Source organism: Hoplias malabaricus, chromosome 10 (assembly GCF_029633855.1).
Source record: "Hoplias malabaricus isolate fHopMal1 chromosome 10, fHopMal1.hap1, whole genome shotgun sequence".
Lineage (NCBI taxonomy): Eukaryota > Metazoa > Chordata > Actinopteri > Characiformes > Erythrinidae > Hoplias > Hoplias malabaricus.
The window spans coordinates 9,275,521-9,289,065 of NC_089809.1; the positions used below are offsets into that span (position 1 = coordinate 9,275,521).

At 37.0% G+C, this 13,545-nt stretch overlaps 1 protein-coding gene across 1 annotated transcript; it reads right to left on the reverse strand.

The window, feature by feature from the left end:
* Positions 1-1,105: 1,105 nt before the first annotated feature.
* On the reverse strand, positions 1,106-13,313 carry fxyd7 (FXYD domain containing ion transport regulator 7). The gene is made up of 6 exons (XM_066683244.1): positions 13,212-13,313; positions 8,206-8,241; positions 7,046-7,120; positions 6,458-6,488; positions 4,238-4,281; positions 1,106-2,895 (listed from the first exon to the last, which is right to left on the reverse strand). Exons 1-6 carry the CDS (start codon positions 13,252-13,254, stop codon positions 2,876-2,878), a joined length of 249 nt encoding a protein of 82 aa, XP_066539341.1. The 5' UTR covers positions 13,255-13,313; the 3' UTR covers positions 1,106-2,875.
* Positions 13,314-13,545: the final 232 nt, after the last annotated feature.

Sequence of the window (13,545 nt, forward strand, 5' to 3'; positions counted from 1 at the left end):
AAGAAGAGAAAATAATTCATATCGTTTTCTCTGATGAGAGGGCATGCAGCTACGGGTTGGCGGCTTGTACTCCTGTACTTGTGCTCAATGATGTCTGCCTTTAAGATGGCAAAACTGACGCAAGAGGCACTCTAACAGCCAGCATTGTCTGTGTGCATTGTGTAAATATCGGCCTCTTGCGCTAATACATCGGCCGATGCCGATTATATAAAAAATGCGAAAAACCGGCCGATATATCGGTCGATCACTATCTCCAGTCACAGTGCTGGACTGTGCAAAGTGAAGGTTAAACAGAACAAGGCATACACAATGAGCAAATACACACACAAAGAGAGAAATAACTCCTGGGCTCTCGTGCTGAATGTGAGCTGCGTGTGGCTCATTCTCATTTAAAAGAACAGGAGCTGAAACCAGTTGTTCTGAACAGAGCAGTTTAAAAAGAGTAAGAATAGCACAGTGTTGTTTGATCCTCATGGTATTTTGTCACAATGTTTATTAAGACTCCCTAGAACTGTGTTATCTTGTGTTAAAGGGATTATATATGTCCCCTTTAAGCACTGCTAAGTAACCACAGCATGTTAAGAAAGTTATAAGGTTTTGGTTCATCAGTGTAGACTTCAAGAAGCAATCAGTCATTTTCTCCTATATTTATTTTTCATCTTATGAAATAGGCATTATTTTGGCACCTAGTGGCCTAGATGTGTCAGAGATTGTGTACTAAACTCATTTCAACTTTGCCAACCTAATGTGGGAAAACTATCCTATGAAGTATGGTTCATTGAGGGACTACAAAGCAATCTAATTCTTCCATTCATGTGTGCTGCACTTGGTAAAATGTAATTAATATCAGTAATATTTTTCATATGTTGTGTGGACACTGTCATTGAAGTGAAAACAATGAATGGCAGCCCTTATGGATCATTTTCTAAACATGAGGGAGTAGGTATGTGAGTGAGTTACAAGCCATGAGGTGCTTCAGATCTAAAAATGACTGACTGCTCCTTTAAATTTGGTCATAATGCAGAATCAAATACCAAATTTAAAAAAATGATATGAAAGACATATTAGTAATTCAGCATATTTTATTACTAGAACAGCGACAAACATAAACCTTAGTTCAAAAGTTTGGAATCACTTGCCATTTTAAATATAGATATTATGAAAAAGAATACTTCATACAGTGAAGATGGACTTACTATAACGCTGGACACACTAGGGGCTTTAGATGTTTTACGGAATACTTACTTGTTTGAAAATATATATCTCCCAGAAACATAAAATTGTAGAGCAGTCTCAATGGAATTACTTTATACATGTTATAAATCAAAATGAATGTTAAAGATTCCAAACTTTTGGAAAGTAATGTCATTTCACTGTTATTAGTTGTCATGTTCACAGGTTTAAAAACTATTGAGGGCTGGTTTGATTTACTGTGACTAAGCCTAGTTTTGGAATAAACTGCAACACTTGGGGGTGGTTTCCCAGACAAGAATTAAGCCTAAACTGGACTACACAGCATTTTGAATTGTAATTTTAAATTGAAGTGAGGTCATAGTCTAGGACTAGGCTTAACCCCCATCTGGGAAACCACCCTTTAGTGTTTCACCATAAAAACTGATTTGTTCTAGACTTGGGAGGGTCCACAATGTTTTAATGCTAACTTATCCTGTTGCTAAGCAACAACAAACAGTGCTATTGGCTCTGCTAGTTAGCTTTTTTCTTTTTTCAGTTTTTAAAAGACAAAACACTCTGGCAATTTCCCTCATTTTAAAGTAGTTTATACTAGCCAGCATGTCTTTATAATTTCAGTTGATACTCATAATATTCAAAGGCCTAATATTTCTTCTGGTTGGCAAAAAATTAAGAACACTATCATTGATAGAAAGCACCAAATACTCCTTGTGGAGCATGTTGTTAAATATGAATGAGTGAATATATAAATGTGTGAGCCATATTTAAAGTAAACCAGTCTCCAGGGCAAAATGACAGTAATCTGAAGATTTCCCCCATATTAAATAAATAAATCAATAAAAATAAGCACAAAAAATGTCCAGAGTGGACCACTCCCTTGGACTTAATCTAAAGTTTAGGAAACCAGCCCTAAAGGTAGCAAATATCATGTCATTTCTCTGGCTAAATGTTCCCTGTTTCCATGCTGATCATAGATATTCAAAGCCTACAATAGTAGCAGTGTAGTTTATGAGGCTATGCACAGATTATTTGTGTTATCGTACATTCATTCATCAAACTATTAGCATGAAAAAAAAAAAAAAATCTGTAGTTTTTTTTAAATACTGTCGTACCTGTCCATGCTGCTGGAGAGGTAATAAAACAAACAAGTATGAAAATGGAGGGGAAAGAATACAATTTTTAAATGAATCTTTCACCTTCTGTGTTCAGTTTGTGTTAGCCATCCTACAAACCTCCAAAAATAATTTTCTGACTACAGGGACAATTATAATTTTTTATATTTTTGGGCAGCTTTAAAAACAATTTTATTTTTATTTTAATTCTTATTTTGGAGGTTTAAATAATGAGTTAATTGTTGTGTTTTAGTGTGATTACTGTACTTAGAATGATAATTAAGAGATGGCTTGGCACAGAATGTAATTGTACATCTAGTAAAGGACCTAGAGTAGGTAGAGCTCATAAAAAATCCACAGCCAGTAATGCCACAGTAACTTGCACAAAAGTCTGAAAAAACAATTAAACTGGACTTACATGATAAAAGCTACAAAGAAAACAGAAGGTCACAAATCAAGAAGTCCAGTGTGGATGGAAAAATGTGGACAATCACATGCAGGTCTTCCACTTGTTCTCAGAAGCATTCTTGGGTATATTTGCTTCTCTTCTCTCAGCATTGGCTTCTTTGCCTCTATACTGTCTGAGGAGGTACTGCAGGAAGGAAAGAGTTAAACAAGGTTATATTAGAAGACTGTATAACAAATACCACAATATTTTAAAGATTTAATAAGTATTATTTTTTTTACAAAATGTTCTTTATTTATGATAAAGAAAAGCCACCTTTAAAACCTAGTGTCCTGGATGTATCAGACTGCTCTTTTCCACTGCATGGTACCAACTCCGTTTGGCTTGGCTCTGCTTTCTTGATTTTCAATTAGGCAACAGGTTACCTGGTACTTGGAACCAGTACTTTTTTTTAGTCCTTGCTTGCCAGCGATTCCAAGCAAACCAAGCAGGGACTAAACATTCAGTGTAAACTTTGCAGATCTCTGACTAGCAAGAGAGACTTGCCAATCACCACAAAATACAGACCTCCAGCACAAACTCTGTAAAATCTCCAAGCTACAGCCAGGCATACAATAAGGAACATTAAAAAACCCCATTGATCCATGAGAACTGGGATGCAGAGCTGTTATCAATCCCAAAACAACAACAACAAGACCAACACCTGCATAACACCACAAGTAAACAGTGTTAAACATTACCGCTGTCTTTGCTGTGGTTTCCAAAATCTACTATTGCAAATACAGACAGTATTTTATGACATCACCAGCTACATTTTGCTGGGGAGCTATGTTAGTGGAAAAGCAACCAGTGACCAGCAACTGAATAGCTCTTCAAGCTGTGCAAAGTCAAGTCAAATAGGTACCATGCAATGGAAAAAGCACCAAGGGAAAAGACCATATTTTAAACATAGCCTTAAGTGTAGGGTACCCATTCCAAGCAGTATAAACCTTCACAGACTACAAAAAAAAATTACTACAAAATTCCTTTTTTGCTTTTTGTTACATTTGCTATTTTTTGATGGCGATATAATTGCAACATACATTTAAAAAGTACTCTTTGGGCAAATATTTGCAGATATTTATTCTAAAAAGTAATTCAGCTAGTTTAAGGTGCAGCTATAAGTTTCTGACACTTTCAGTTTCTCATACACAGCTTGTATCACGTCCACAGATGTACAATAAATGAAATGGGACAGGAATTGGAGCCAACACTTAATGCTAATAACACCTAATATTGGTAAAGAGGGCCTTGTGGGTTTTGTTTTCCCAATAACGATTAATGCTAGGATTGCTCAAAAGCATAACTGAGAAGTATTCAAATAAAAAGGATTTCAGAGCCATGAAGGGAATAGTCCAATAGGAACTTCTGTTACTTCTCCTTATTTATGGGCTAAAGTTATCTGGTTAAGTGAGAAATCCTGCTTCTGGAATAATCCCTTTGTCTTGTTAACTGTAATGGCTTCGTGGACTTACAGTATGATATTTACCTTCTGTTTTGGGTGGCTGAGGACCTTCCACTGGACTCGAGTTGCTAAAAAATGGTGAAAAAATGTAAGAATTATTTTGTCATGACAGGACTAATTTTCAATGTTAGTTAAACTTCAGTGAGAAAGCATGCAGAACTGCAATCATTATCAACCATCCTCCAGAGCAGAAACTTTCAAGTACACTGCAAAAAATGACATCTTATTAATCAAAATATCTAGTCGATATGTCTAAGATATTGCATTAAGGGACAATATGTTAGAATAAGATTTTTATTTTATTTTAAGAAAGGGTCTTAGGTGAACGAGTTTTCTTGTTTCAAACATCATGTTTAAAACAATTAAGCATTTTATTGCAGGAAACAAGTCAAACACTGAAAAGATATTTTCAGTAGATCACGGTTTAAATTATGAAATAAATTGTACCATCTTTTAAATTGCTTACAAACACCTCATAAATCTATAGTATATTCATCTCCTTGATTTTACATGCTAAGATATGATTTTTTGCTAAAATGGTTAAAGAACAGGTTAGGTCAAATTTACAATATTTCCCTTACCACAAATCTGCCAAGATACCAATGGTTTCTGAAGTTTGATTTTGTATGGTTTTGTTTGTTTGTTTGTTTTTTGTGCCACAAAGCTAACTAAAAATAGCATAGCTAATAGTTAGCGTCATACAAGCTCAAAAATGCTGAGACTCTGTCCAATTCTAAAATACTCTCCTATGCTAATGTGTTTTCATACAGTGTATGATGTTTCTTTACCTATAACATCGCAAAACATGCTTTGACAGGAGTGTGTGATGATTTGGGATGATACCATGTTGCTAATACCTCCTTCTGCTTTTTAGCTAAAGTAGCTTTGTAGCTCCAGCACCAAACAAGAAGCTAACTTTAGCCACATACCTTTAAAGAAATGCTCTACATTTAAAGACAATTAAAACTAAATAAAAAGCCAATTTAAAGAATCCATCCTCCATTTTTATTCCAAGTGTAGTAAATATGTATGCAATTTATTATTTATAATTTTGATATTTTTCCAGATTATGCATTATTTGAAGAATGTGATAGTCTGTTGTACCTGAATGGACCAGATAATACTCTATTGGCCAGATCTCTCACACAGGGGCAAGCATGTTTAATACTAGGTCTAAAAAACATGTTTAGTACAGGTTAAATACTAGGAGCAGTCTTATTATTGGACACATCTAGGCTAGATGTCAATTGTCTGAAATGAAAATTCGACTGTGGCATCACTTAAAGTGGTACAGATTATTAGATTAATCTAGCATCAGCTTCATAAAGGTCTAATTTTATGTGGAGGTCTATTTAAAAGGTCTATTTTTATATTGGATATGTATTTCAATACATATGCAATTAATAAATCTCTAATTTAGAATCTAAATATTAATACCATAACAAGAACCTAACTTTGCTTATTGCTTGAGTTATAGATGAAATCAAAACTGCATTTTGTAAAATTGCATCTACATCTAACCACCATTAGTACAATCTGTAAATATGGCCATTGCTGATCCTGCTTGGAGTAGAACACTATATATTTGAGGTAAGGGGGAAAATTGCATACATTTTTTTGACCAAACCTGTGCTTTAAAAAGAACTTGTGTGTCAACCATTTTGTAACATGCTCTGCGTTTCAGCAAAACAAATTCAGACACGGTCTGTCCCTATCATGAGACCTCAAGCTGTTTTAGAATAGCAAGATCAAATTAGTAACAAGTGCTTAAATTAATATTTTACAAAGTTAAAATTACAAAATTTGGTGTGTAATCTTTTTTTACTCATTTTTCTCTCCAAATAGTCACTGATTAATCAGTTCCACCCAAAAGATAATGCTACCAAACTGAGGCCAACTATTCTCTCTTGGATATCTGGGCTGGGATGGTTGAGGCACTACTGAGGACCGAACCAACAATCTCCTGATAATAGGACGAGCACTTGGAACCACTTGAGGTTCTTATTCCAAATCTAAAGCTTGGTTCTCTGTATAGATGGACAGACAGTGTTTCTAGACAAAGGGAAGCTGTTAGACAGTCTGGCAAGCCTTGAACCCATGGGGTTGCATTAGAACAGGTGGTGTTGTTGCAGTGAAGTGAGTCTTCAGGGAGAAGGTCCTTTCTTTCTTCATGTGTCCTCATTTTAAATTCCGTCTCATTCCACATGCATTGTGCAGGCTTCACACTCGTATGCACGCTCTTACTTGGACGATTTTGAGCATTTGAATTTATTACCTAGAAACATAAAAGAGAGTGGAAAATAGATATAACACCTGTATATTTATTGTGATGTCGGAATATTAATATATCCCCCACCCTGCAGTAACAACATAAACTTCTAAGCAAGGCAAGCCTTTACTCTAGATGTTGGAACATTTCAGTCAGAATCTGATGTCATCCATTAAACCCTGGTGAGGAATGATTAACTCTCAGTCTCGAACCACAACCCAACACAAGCCAAAATTATTGGCTGGAGCTAGTACTCTTGCTTGATGACCTTAGGCTCATGTGTGACTGCTCCAGAGCATCCCATTCTATTAAATATACTTTTATATAGTGTACCACAGCTAACATTTTGGTTCACCGATGATTCAGTCTAAACTTTAAGTCATTATGCCCAGTGCACACTACCAGCTAGATGGTTTAAAGCCCACAGGACTGGGTTTTGGAGCAGAGGACTGATGGAGCAGTATTTGATACCCTTGGGATGGATTTGAGTGACGTTTGTGGTCCAGTTGTAAATCATCCAACTGTCCCTAGAGTACAGAATACCTGCAGATCAATTAACTTACTCAGCGCTATGAGGATCCCAGCCACAAACATGACCACCGCCAGAATGACCCCTGTGGTTCGCAACGTCTCATAGTCTAGAGAGAAAACAATCTGATCACTAGTCAGTTGCAAACTGAAAGGTGGTAAACATAGCTAAAACTACTAAAACTATTCAAGAACTTATAAAAAATTACAGTACTCAGTATGTTCCCTATGCTATGTTTCAAAAGTTCTCAATTCTGTGGAAGTTCACAGACATTATTTTTGAATTTGTAGTCATTATAAAACTTTAAGGCAATTTCAAGACACTGAAGTGAGAGTGGGTCTTGATCTTCTCCTGTGTCTCTGCCATTTACGGTGTTAAATGTGATTTAACATTTTGAGCTGTATTTTTTGGAAATGACTAGGTTTTTTCCCACTTATATCTCCCTGACTGACCCCTCCTTTAAGCAAGTGGATTATTTTACAGCTATTCCCTTCAGAGAGTATTTACTGGCTGTTGTGATGTATTATAAATGAATGAAGGGTTATTTCTGTCTTTTACGCAGTACTATAAATATTCATCCAAAACTGTCAATCCATACCACAATCTTATGGATAAATGAGAAGAAAATGTTTTGATCGTAATTAAATGAAAATTAATTTTGTGTGCCATTGTTTTGTTTTACAAAAGAAACAATATTACAATTTGAAAGACAAAGAATTGTAAACTTATGCCAATGGAAGATAAATTCAATTATATAAAATTCAATAAAAGCTTTTTAAATAATGTACCTAGTTATGCAGTATTTATATTAGTTTTGAATAATTGTGAAATTGAAGGCGTAACAAATTGACCCACTATCTCCAGAAGGCTTCTGTGATTAATAGTCTTTTAAACTATTTAAGCAACGCTAGGTAGTATTTTTACCTTAAATTTACAGCTTCAAAATCACTGTCATGCTTCACTAACCTGAACAGGCAGAACAGAGCCTCTGTCACTACTATGCCAGGCTCAGAACGACAGAAATTGCACTATGAAACTTTTAGAGGAGGATAGGAAACCACCCCCTTTCCTTCCCCTCCCCTTCATTTAAGGACAGTGCAGTAAATGTGAACTACACACTGCATCTCTAGGGGGAAGCCCAGGCATACGAATACCCATGTTTACATAGTAATGCTTCTATGCTTTGGTACTTACCATATTCGAAGGCACTTTGGTCATCCCAAACAGACCCTGTAAAGACAGCATATTTATCAGCTCTGAACAAACACTGAATGTGTCACATATGCAAAATATCTCTTTGTGAGCACCACATCCAGACACTACAATAGAGGTTTTTACTGCAGCAGAGGGAGAAAAAACTTCCAGTGAATACATTCCATTTCAAAAGAGATGTTGGAATGAAATGCTTTTGTCCTAATTATTTAGATGAAACAAGAACAGGAGCAAAGCTGAGAGGAAAAATGTATATTTTTTATTAATCCTTTTAAGAATATTGTCCTCTTTTCTGTAGCTACAGTTTTGAAGGTTTTGTGCCGATGCTCTTAATAAATTGTAGCTCAGATCAGCACTGTTGGCCTGAATGTAAGGCCCAGGTTTTTTTTTCTTTCTTTCTTCCTCCAGCTCTTTGGCAGATCGATGGGCTGCAGGGTCCAGTGGGAGTTTGCGAGCTCAGCAAAAAGGAAAAAAAAAAAAAGATGCAGTGCACACTGCAGCGGCTTCACACAAAAGATACTAAGCCCATTTCTGCCTGGGGAGATATATCGACTGGCAATAGGAGCTGTCTTCAATAGTTGTGTCAATTAATTCATTACCATTTCAGAGGTCAAGAAAATGAATGAATAATAACATTTTAAAAAAGAATGCAGCTTTAAATCTGCAGCCAAAATAAACCGGTTACTTCCACATCCAGAAAAGATTTACTTGAGAAGCATCATTTTCAGTAGGACCCTGTTTTCTGTTATTTTTTTCCCCACTGAAATTTGAATTTGTTTCATTTTGAGAACTTTAATGCAGCAGCCTAGACCCAATATTTCCCCCTGGAATATGTTATATATTCATTTAAATAACTGAGCAGTGGTTTGGAAAGGTGGAATGAATTTATTTATATATATATATAGTAATTTACTCAGACATTATGACCAGAAATATTGTTTAATCACGACTTATCTCATAACATAATTTCTGTATTTTGTAGCACATGTAGTAGATGCTGAAAGTGACTGTAACTGAATAAGACAAAAGACTGGAGACAAATTACTAGCTAATTATATTTAAAAAGCTATTTGCACATATTTTTGCCAGGTACATCCCTTCTTTACAGTTACATTGCCTACAGTACCCATTACCAACGGACACGTTAAATGTCTCCGCGTGCACGCATTTAGGGAACGAGCAGAGAGTAATATCAAGGCTATAGAACACCAAAAAACAAATGCTAGGCGTGTACCAACCTTCTGAAGTGGCCATATTACACTGCTGTGTGTGTTATGGGTTTTCCCTCAGCTTCTCCGCTCGGTGTGAGTCAGTGCTTTTCTGTGAAGTGCAGCAGTCAGTGTGCAGTAACATTCAGGTGCATTTAAATGCAGTGTTAAACATCGCCACCTAAGGGTGATATGGAGAAGGAATCCGAATAAGCCACAGTGAAGCCACCTTGTGGGGAGAAAACTAACTGCGGCAAAAAAAAATTCTTCTAGTTTTAAATTAATGGAGACACCATGTATTGTAAGAATATATATAATATATGATATATGGTATATGGTATATATGGTAATGAGCTCTCGCCCCTCGCAACCGTTGAATGTTTAGCTGAACCTTTGTGTGCTTTTAGGTCGTTTACACCTTTATTTGCTACACAAAACATGGGAATTTCTTTTTCAATTCATCTGAGAACTTACATTTACGTTTTGGCATAGCTGCTAGAGATGAGGGTGGGTACATGAGCGTTGCCTGACGTAAACAAGGACTACTGATGTGCAGACTGACCAATTAAATGTTTACAGAGAAGGTTATCGACCAATAACGGTAGCGCTACAGTCAGACCGTCCAATCCGAAGATTTTAGGCTATTTCACCACGCCCCCTTTACCACTAAAGCGAACCAAACGGAGTAGGGGAGGGCGGGACTAGTTTGTGAACGAAGTTCTATGTAAGCTCTAGAAAAACAAAATCCCGGACGTTTGTGAAATTCCGCCCGGACATTGTTTTAAGTCTAAAAGAGAGGACATGTCCGGGTAAAAGAGGACGTCTGGTCACCCTAGGAGTATTGTCAGTTCAGCAGTGACACTGAGGGCTTTAAAACACCAGCAGCATTGTGTCCGAGCCAGTCTTATTCAACTACATATCTCTGCAGGCCGGAAGCCAGCAATGGGAGGGACGTACGCAGCAAGTGGACAGAAACCAGCAAGTAGGCGATCTTTGTTTTGTGGAAAGACAAATGTAGGAAAAGCAGCCTTTGTGATTTGAAAAAAGGGCATAGTCTCTCTCCAACAGAACTAGATACCCTCTACTAGTTATATAGTTTAAAATATTAGGTTTCAGACAAAACGAAATACATAGCACTTCTGATATTTTAATTATATATTTTTGGAAATCTGATTATGGGGTGAACTGCAAACTTATGAAGTCCATTAGGTCTCTCATGTCTACAATTATTATTTAAATTTGATTACAGAATTATAGGACTGTATTATTTGTTTTGTACTCAGCACAGTATTGGATTATAATCAGTATAAATGTGTAAACCCTTAAGTAACACTGTAGAAAATGGCCCACTATTCAAAAAAATCTTTAAAGCAGCCCCTTTCCATTAATGGACATGGGAGAAAAGGTGCTAATAATTTGCAAATAATCATAATAATATTCAGCTAACCTACCATGAGCACTCAGTCATAGTGGGTGTATATGACAACATAGTCATGGTCATTATCACTAGCTATAAGTTAGGTGAACTTAATAAGATGGAAATTCACTGTAATGTAGTTATGGTTTAATGAATTCCAAGATAGTGGTGCAACCTTTCAGGAAAAATGGCTCAGCTTAAAACTAAGAATATAAATAGACATTCAGAGAAGTTCACTGTACTTCATCTAGTTCCTTTGCATGGTTTTAAATGATTCTTTACAGACGTATGTCCTTGTTGTAGAGTATTATGTATTACTCTTTGTGTTCAGATGATCACACATGCTTTGATTTGGCATCAGAACCAGGTCCTGGAACACCCTACTCACAAAATTAGTTGAATCAAGTTTGTTTGAACAGGTAGAATAGGATCAGAATTGGATAACACTTGCTTAGACTGTCAGAACGCCTCCCTTTCTTCTTACCTGGATTGTGCATGTGAATTTGTAGGACTATCATTCATTCATTGTCTGAAACTGCTTATCCAATTTAGGGTCATAGTGGGTCCAGTCTGGAGCCTAACCGGAATCACTGGGTGCAAGGCAGGAACACACTGGTCCCTCACAGGGCAACACACACACACACACATTCACTCACAATGAGTTGCCAATCCACCTACCAACTCACAGACAGTCATATGGAGCGTGGCTCAAACCCACAACCTCCATATAGCACCCCAGCACTGAGCTGTGCTGATGAACCCATATTTACTGTCATGTCTCTTGTTAGGAAATTAGTAGTAGCCTATATGTAAGCAAACATTATCATTCTCGGTACGTGGTCTCAGTTAAATGGTTATTCTCTTTTTATTGCAAGAATTTCACATATTAAGCCAAACACTAACAAGTCTGTAAGTCACATGATGCTGAAAATGTACTCCACATAATGTACTCAGTGTTTACAAGGTACAATATTAGCACTGAAAACAAAAGTTATTACATGGTCCCCAGGCATACAGCTGTGCTACAAAATACACAATAATCTAACACAATATCCCAAAGAACTCACTGACATTCTCTTAAACTTCCAAACAATGCTCAAACAGAGCAATCTCAGCTGCATTAGTTATGGAAATTTGTTAGAAGAAAGAAAATAACTAGGATACCTATTTTGTTTAAGGGCATTTTACACAAAGCAGGACGTCACAGTGAACCAGACAGCCTAGGTTTCTAAAAGTATCAAACTATACACACTGTCTGAACTGTGGTGTACAAGGTGCCCTACAGTCCAGTTTCCACGCCTTAAAAATTCTGGGGTCAGGGGCATGGCGTAACCACAAACATCGCATTGACCCTGAAACCCTGCTCATCAACACAAGATTTTAGAAACAGCTCCATATCACCCGTTTTCAAAAACAAATAAAAAGGGTTCTTTAGCCGCTGGGTCATCTCCAGAGCCTTTATGCCAACTACATATCTCGAAGCCAGCAACGTGCTTGAGTCGTGCTTAAAATGTTCTTCGTCCTCACTTGTAGCTGCCTCCGGCCTGCAGAGATACCCTTCTCGTCTTATTAGCACAACACACACACACACACACACCACATCAGGATCACTGCAGAGAGGCAGTATTAACATGGAAAGGCATCGGCATCTTACGTTCGCGTGACGCTGGCACATGCCAGTAACATCGGCACCTTACGTACGGGTGACAGTGGCATCTATTTTTTTTTTTAGTGACAGTGGCATATGCCTCTGTTTTGCGCAAATGCCGATGACATTGACATCCGTTTTATGACACTGACATATACTCCACTTCATTGTTGAACATCTGCCAGTAAGTTTATCTAGCATTTGGATGTTTAAACTAGCTATATATTTAACTACTCAGTAAACAAGGAACGTCCCTGGACGTTCAAAATAGGTTTAAAAGTAGTCTGTCCGTCAAACACATATTTTAAACGTCAATGGACGTCCAAAATCCATCTTAATAAGTTAGTTAAGTGGTGACCAATCGATAACGTCAGTGGACGTCCAAAACGCGTTTTATACAAGTAATTTATTTCGGGACCAATTAATAACGTCAACGGACGTCCAAAATACATCTAATACTCGTTTTTTCAATGTCTGTGCTTGGTCGTCTTTTCAACGTTCACTTTCAACCTTAAGAGAACGTTGATGGCAGTCATTACGTTATTTCAACGTCGAATCAACGGCTAATTGTTTACTGGGTAGCACACGTATGCTACTAGCATGTAAACAGACCAAACAAGTGACATGCTACAAACATAGTCATGTCACTGTGTTCATGGACAAGTGAACTACAAGTTCTTCCCAGTAAGGGGTATACGACACTCCTCAAACTCACCACTTTCAAGATGTCCACATACCACAATGCTGCCAAGCAACATTACTACTGGACTACTAGATTAATTAAAATGTCTTTATGGCACGTGAAGCTCTAATAGCCTTGTACAACACTGCATGCCAGATTCTTGAAAGCTGACGTTTCAACCAAGACAATGTATGACTTTCTGATGAAGGCTCATAATATGTGCTGACATCCAATTCTACTGACATATAATCCAGATTTCCCCTAAATTTCTCCTTTAAAATAAAGCCCATGTGTTTATTTAATGACTTCTTTTTAAGTCTTTAACTTGTCCACAAAAACATGGCACTGTGAAAAGATCTGACAGAAA